The sequence below is a fragment of the Passer montanus genome, unplaced genomic scaffold (genome assembly GCF_014805655.1).
Source record: "Passer montanus isolate IOZ18808 unplaced genomic scaffold, ASM1480565v1 scaffold3, whole genome shotgun sequence".
NCBI classification, from domain to species: Eukaryota; Metazoa; Chordata; class Aves; order Passeriformes; family Passeridae; genus Passer; species Passer montanus.
In genome coordinates, this window is record NW_024367707.1 from 16624842 (window position 1) to 16632170 (window position 7329).

General features: G+C 40.8%; 1 protein-coding gene across 1 annotated transcript; it reads right to left on the minus strand.

Annotated features, from left to right (window-relative positions):
• Positions 1–910: 910 nt before the first annotated feature.
• ATP4B (ATPase H+/K+ transporting subunit beta) lies at positions 911–7119 on the minus strand. The gene is made up of 7 exons (XM_039714454.1): positions 7008–7119; positions 5456–5584; positions 4188–4301; positions 3195–3394; positions 1821–1883; positions 1227–1319; positions 911–1069 (listed from the first exon to the last, which is right to left on the minus strand). Exons 1-7 carry the CDS (start codon positions 7117–7119, stop codon positions 911–913), a joined length of 870 nt encoding a protein of 289 aa, XP_039570388.1.
• Between the last annotated feature and the right edge of the window lie 210 nt (positions 7120–7329).

Genomic DNA, 7329 nt, shown 5'->3' on the forward strand with positions numbered 1-7329 from the left:
AGTTGGGCTTCTCAAAGTTTAGGTTCGTTTAAAGATTTAGTGTTATTTCAGCATCTTCCAGATTACTCCAAGTAACCCAAAACTGATCATTACAATACAGGGCTGGTCTACTGGATAAAACAAATAAAACCGTCACAAAAACAGAATAAAAACAAAAACAACAAACACTAAACAACAACAAAACACCAAACAAACAAAAACCCAACAAATTACAGCCTCTAGTTAAATGAACAGTTTCCTGGATGTAACTGGATGTTACAGTCTTACCAGTCATTTTTATTAGGTTATGTACATAGAGGTAAGTGGTACAGTGAAATCTGTGAGCTAGAGGACAGATTTCAAGTTCACTTCTTTTGCAGTCATTGATTTGTCAACTGAAAAAAACTGGCTCAGCTGACTATTGAAAAAAGCCAATGCATTGGGATACAGATAATTTTAATACATTTTTATACATCCTATACAAGAGAGATTGAAAATTTAATTACTTGCTAGTATTTCCAAGTATTGATTTCCTTTCAAGCTATCTAATTTCTCAATAACCAAGATTTAGTATCTTACATCAATTATTTATTATGGTTTGAAAAGTGGTTGAAAATGATTGTTTGAGTCTGTGCTTATGTTCTTTGAAGGCACAGCTGAACCCTTGGGGGAAACTTATTTTGTTCAATTATTTGCATGAAGGCAGCAGCATCCTGTAGCCTTGAAATATTAAGCTATGTACATTGAGATAATCTTCATCTTTACAGGATGAAGGATCTTGATTTTTAGCTCTATAGGCCATCTTGCAGTATAAAATGTCTCTTTGCACTGTAATTTATAGGGGAACCATAGTGAGAAAATAAATATCGATGAGTGTGATAATAGTTAAGTTTACTGTTCATACATTTTCCAGAAGTGTCTCTGTTGCTGCTCAGTCTTCTATTTTCAGTTTAAATTCCACTTTGCCTTCATACGGATCATGAACATTGAAGGTAATTCCAGCTCCAATGATTTTGCACACTATTTTAAACTCTACATTCCTCGTAATGTTGAGAAATTTCACAGCTACCAAGGGATTGCTGTAGCTGGGCTAGGATGAGAAATAAAAAAAAAATTAAAAATAAAATACTTAAATTTTACTCTGCCAGTTTGAAAATAGCCTCTCCAGTTCTCATAGGATTGCAGAGGTGCTCCGTATGTTTCACCTGACATAAAGAGAAAGAGAAGTTAAGTAGAGAAGCACCCACCTGGGCTTTTTTCCCGTAGTAGGGGAAGTAGTGCAGGTTGAAGGTGCCATTCACAGGGTAGTAGTCTACGTCCAGCGGGCGAGACTCCTCACCCTGCATGTAAAAGGAGAGGAAGAAGCTCCGTGGTGAGGAAATAAATCACTGGCCAGCCCCGGGCAAGAGTTTCAGGGCTGCTAAGTGTGTGTTAGAGCTCAAATTCAGCAGGCTGTTTAGCACCAGTCTTATTTTTCAAATAAAAGTGGGAATATCCTGCTGTTACTATTGCCAAGAAAAGCAGGGAGTGTCCCCTGATGCAGCTGGGAATTCAGGGAGATGGAGCTGCTGAGGTGTGACCAGCATTACAGGGAGCTGAAAGCAAATGGCAAATGTTCTCTGCAGCCCGAAAATGCAAATTTTCAGGTGATTTAAAATAAAGCAGACTTGGAGGTTTTTTCCTTAGCATGTCAGCTGGTGCAAGAACTGGCACGGAACTGAGAATATTCCGAGTATTTGGGATCTGATTTTCAGAGCTGCAATGTTTTTTTCTGATCCCTACTGCACTTGCTTGCTCTCCAAGCTGCAGTGCTTGCAATGTGTGAGACCCAGCCCTCATACCCTTACCACATATGTGCAGTTCACCCTCGGTGCAGTGCCATTGCCAGGGTAAAACTTGATGATCTGAAAAAAGAAAACACCTTTGGTCATCTTGGAAATTGTTTTGAGATAAAACTGGGCAATCAATTATTTGAGAGCTGCGCTTCAAAGGATGTTTAATATGTTCCTGTGTAAGACTATCTCCAACAAATAATCTCATTTATGTAGGTGAGAAGCTGTTGTGGCTGGATATTTAGGAAGTCGGATTCAGCATTACCTGGGATGAGCACTGCTGACAGGCTCTGGCCTGGCCAGAACAAGTAGCACTGCACCTCCTGTGAGCCCAGCTCATTTACCCACCCATACCACCTGCCCTTGCAGCCAGGGGTCTCTTAAAGCAGTTAGTTGTGTGTCAGTAAAGGAAAAGCTGAATATCCATGCTTTTGATCTTATCTGTCTTAGAAAACCTTGGTTTTGGCAGAAATGTCCTTGGTTTTGGCAGAAATATCCTTGGGTTGGTTTGATGCTACAAAACTAGTGGGGTTGCATCCTGTAGAGGCAAAAGTCAAGGAGGTGAAGCCCCCTGGTCACTATCCACATCTTTTCCCTGCTGGGCATGGCACCCAGTCTTGCTAAAGAAGGAATTTCTGGAAAATGCTTGTTTCACCAGCCAGAGTCAGGGGTGCAGCTCCCCTCTCGGTTAGGGCTTGCACAGATTTTTGGAAATGCCTAAGGTGCAAGCCAAACAAAACATACAGTGGTTTTGTCTATAAGAAACTGGAGGGGAACTTGAGCTCTTCAGCTTCTAGTGAAAAGGAATCAGAAAGGTCAAAATTTCACCCAAAAAGAAATATAAAGTGCTTATTCCTTTGTCTACACCCTGGAAAAAATTAAAGTATTGAAAATTCCCTTTATTCCTCTCCAAAAAAACATGTTGGTGGTTTGCCCTGAGAAAAATATCCACTAGGTTTGAATTTTGCTTTTATAGGTTCTTCTAAAGATTTTCTTTGGCACCTGGAGAAATAAGATATTATCTCTCTGAAAGCACATCAGTTACTGTCACATCCTGGTGCCTCAGCTGAAGGCACAGGGCTGTGTGGTATTGCCGGAGGAAACTTTTCTGGTGCTAGTTTGTGGGATGAGAGGCACAAACTGAACTAAACTAATCTAAGCTGTAGGAGTCAGTTCAGAGATCCCTGCCCTATGTTACTTTTGTAGGAATGGTGAAAAAGTGTGAGGATTTCCCTGGTCACTCGAGTGGCCTGTCAGGGAACAGTGCGTGATTTTTGCTTCCCGATAGAAAGCACAGTTTAGAACCCATGGTAGAGACACAGCAGCTCCCCAGCTCAAGCTACTCTTGATTTTTTCTGCTCAGCACCTTGAACTTGTACTTACCCTGTTCATTTTTATAATAAAACAGGGTTTTCCTTCTGGATATCCAAAAGTTGGATCTGTGATGCCGGAGCAGTTTTGAAGCATGTCTGAGGTGAATTTGCAGGATAGTTTTGTTTTATTTGGGCCATCAAAGGTGTCCTGGATGAAGTAGGTATTATTGGTGCAGTTGATGTTCAGATGTTGAGCAGCTGGTGTATATGCTGGATGTGTGAAGGAAGAAAGAAAAAAATCCCCTCTGAAGCTATTCATATGCAAATTGTACATCACAACATCAGGCTGGAGATTCTGTCATGGGAGACTGTACTTCAAGGGAAGTTGGGATTAGATAGAGCAAGGAAAGTTTAAACTGTTTAGGGGTTTGGTTCAGTTTTGTTGTGGTTTTTGGTGGGTTTTTTTTGAATATCCAAGCAAAGCAAAATAAAAGAGATCGAATTAAGACTGGCAGTTTGTGTTGACAGCGCTATATAAAGTCAATCTCAAATATAATTTTTCTCAGTATGTGTGTGAGAAACATGAAGAATTATAATATTAAAGCTCAATAGGAATATAAACATGCTAAGACATGAACAGGCAAATGGAGCACATAACCTATTTGGACTGTATTCCCTGAAGACACCATGCTTTATGAGATACATTATGGCACTTTGATGTTTGTAGTCATAGACAAATTAATTAGATTAATTTAGAGGCTAATTTTGAAGACCTTTTGTCCTCCCTCTTCCTTCAGACTTTCTATTGGTCTATTTCATTAAGGCTGTTTAGGATTAAAGAAAGTAAAAGCCCTAAAGCAGCCTGGATTTTAATAGATGTGTTTGATTTATAGATTCATGAGGCGATTTGCTCATTCCTTTCAGAAGATGCACTTTCCACTCAAAATCTGTGATTTGAGAAGGACAAATGTAAAACGGAAGAACTGACTTAAGGTCCTCAGATCTAATATTGGAAATAAGGCAGCATCTTTCTTCAGTATTATGCAAGAAACTTCATTTTTACCTGTCAGAAAAGTGTGAAGAGTTGTCACTAAGCCTTCCCAGGTTTTGTTGTCCGATACGTTGTAATAAATTTTTAGTCCTCTATCCCCATAAACATCCGGCCGTAAGGTTACACCTTCAGGAAGAAGAAAGGTGAAGACAGAGCAGAGGAGAGGTGCCAGGCACAGTTTGTTTATTTAAATTGACAGTACAATTATGCTGCATCAAAATTCATTCTAAGTGTGCAAGATCCTCCAGCCTTTTTGGGGAGGATTTAACCATGCTCAGAAACCACCTCAGGTGTGAGTTGGTCAACTAAAACCCTAAAGCCTGTGCTGCTGCTGAATTATTTTCTTTTCACATGCTGTTACAATAACAGCTTGTAAAATCATCCTAGCAATTGCACTGGATTTCCCCAGGACTTCTTAGCAATAGCAGTCACGGTGGGTTAAAGAAACAGATCATACAGCAGCATGAGAAACAGCTTTGAAAAAGCCACACATAATATGTCACAGGAATTATTTTCCCAGCAAACACCAAACTTGCTAAATACTGGGAGTGGAAAATTCGAAATATGAAAGCATCTGGCAGAATAATTTTTAGGGCTATTTTTTCCCCTCCCATTGTGGAAACAAGCCATTGGGGTGTGAAGCTTTAGCAGTGTGCATTTATGGTCTCTGATCATCTCCCCTATCTCTTTTCATGTCCCACAAATCTGAATTCCTAATCCCACATCTTCATTTTATTTTTGCTTTCTTGACTACTGGCACAGCACATCCTGCTAGCAAGGTATTCCTGCTCTCCCAGGGACTTTCCATGATGCTGGCAAGCATGGAAATACCCCAAGCTGCTCACCCCATTGCCTCTGCATTTTGCTGGGCACCCCAAAGCCTTCTGTGGTGGCTGGGGAATTGGAGTAGAACCTAGGATTTCCCCGGGGACTGATCCCTGCCCATGGGGAGAGAAGGTGACCTGCTAGAGGCAGGCACAGATTGTCCCAATAGCAAGACTAAATAAATGAATATATATATTCATTTTTCATATTATATATTCATAAATATATGAATATATAACTATATCCATATATCAATACATAAATAAACATGCCAGATTATTTTTTTTTAAAGCCCGAAAGTGTTTTCAGGCAGAGGTTAAACTTTGCAGGGATCGCCTGGGCAGAATTGAGCTGATGTATTCCATGTTGGTCTCCCCTCAGCCCTGGGCTCTGCCAGTGCCTCTCAGCCCAGCCCAGCCCAGCCCTAAGCAGCTGCCGTGGGGCCCTGGTAGTACCTGGGGATTTCAGCTGGTCTTGGTAATCCGGCTCGTAGGGATTAATGGTCCTCATTAAACAATAAATGGAGAGCGCGAACAGCCCCGACATCACCACGTAGAAAGCCAGGTAGTAGAGGCTGATCCACACTGTGGAAAAGAATAAGGGCAGAATTTCAAATCTTGAGCAAGGCTGTTCAGTGCTCTCTCTGCAGCCAGGATTTTCCTGGCAGCAGCTGCTGTCTCCTTGCCACCCTTGTCCCCAGGGAAGTTCTCCCTGTAAAGGGACAGGTGCTTTGGAGCAGTTTCTCTACACTCAAAAATACTCTTCTAGAAAAAAAATTGTATAGTTCTACAAGGATTTTTGGAGGAGTTGGTGCTGAGCTCAGATTATTTAAAGCTTAAAGGTTATGTGGCATCTTGAAGTGATTTCACATATTAAGACCATTTATCTACTTATTACACATGGACTAAGTGACACAGATGATGAGGTGTTTCTTTGACAAACCCAAGTTGCTGTGTTATTTGGATGACAGATGACAATACTTCAGGCATGTTGGTTTTAGACCTGTATAATTTCACTGCCTTATACAGCTGAAATCACCAACAGCAAAATTTGACATCTTGCTACTTTATTCTGCTGTGAGATAGTATAAGATTAATGTTGTGTTTCTGTCTGTATGTGCATAAAGTGTCTTACATGTGGCTGTACTGGTGTTTGTTTCAGAGGGGTGCTATTAGAAATCTCTGCTTGTAATCATAGGTGCCTTGTAGCACCTTCTTCTCTACCAACTGGAAAGGCTCACATTCCAGTTGCACCATCTGTAAAATTCTGGTTTTAGGAGTAGCCAATAGACTACATGCACAGGCAGGAAAAAAATCACTTGAATCTTGCAGCTACTCCTACACTCTGTGGGAAGAGTGTGGATCTTCCTTACAGTGGTCCTGGCTGCCCTTCTCAGAATTTAGATCATAATACAGATCATCATTGTAGACAAAAGTTTGGCTGTGGGAAGGGAGGCTCAGCTGAAACACTTGCTAGTATAAAATACATGCTGGTATGAAATACCTGCTAGCATGAAATACATGTTGGCATGAAATACATGCTGCTATGAAATATGTGCTAGCATGCAGTGTTAAGAAACAAGATCTGAGCAGACATTAATTCAGAAATGAATTTCAGAAAAACAAAACTTGTTTCCAAAGAACTGGACAAACTCACAGATTAAGCAAATTTCTCCATGTACCTGAACCCCCTTTTCATTAACAGTGTCAAAAACACCCTGTCATCATCACCCCTAGCTACTAATAAGTTTCCTGTTAATGTGTTAATTTTTCTCCTTTTGAGATATTTGGTTCAAAGCCACTTTGAAGTCATACTTTTGCAGGAACTACATGTTCTAATGCAGGATCAATGTTTTGGTCTACTTGATCCAGCTCATAGAGCTGCCCAAAAAGTGGCTTAGAAGCACGTATGAGAACCGCTGGCTTCAACACATCTACACTGTGTCCCCCCACCACAGTTTTTAAGCATACCACAAGGAGGAGAAGAATCTTGCACGTGAAAACCTACCCCAGTTAATTAAGGACCTTCCCATGAAGAGCTTTGTTTCTGGATTCCAGACAAAACGACGGAAATCTGCCATACGTTCGCTGCAGGTCTTCTTCTCATTTAAAGTTGCCATTTTCTCAGAAAAGTTCCCGAAAATATGTCCTTCTTGGAAACTAAGAAATTCAACCAGTGCCCAGACAGCCGACCAAGAAAAAAGCTTTGGGTTTTATACCTTCTTTTCCACTGAAGGTCACTGAGATTGCTTCCTCTGCCAATGAAAGCCCCTGCTCACCACTATCAACCTTTATAAATGGTGTTGATAGCGCTGGCAAGGGAAAGTTTG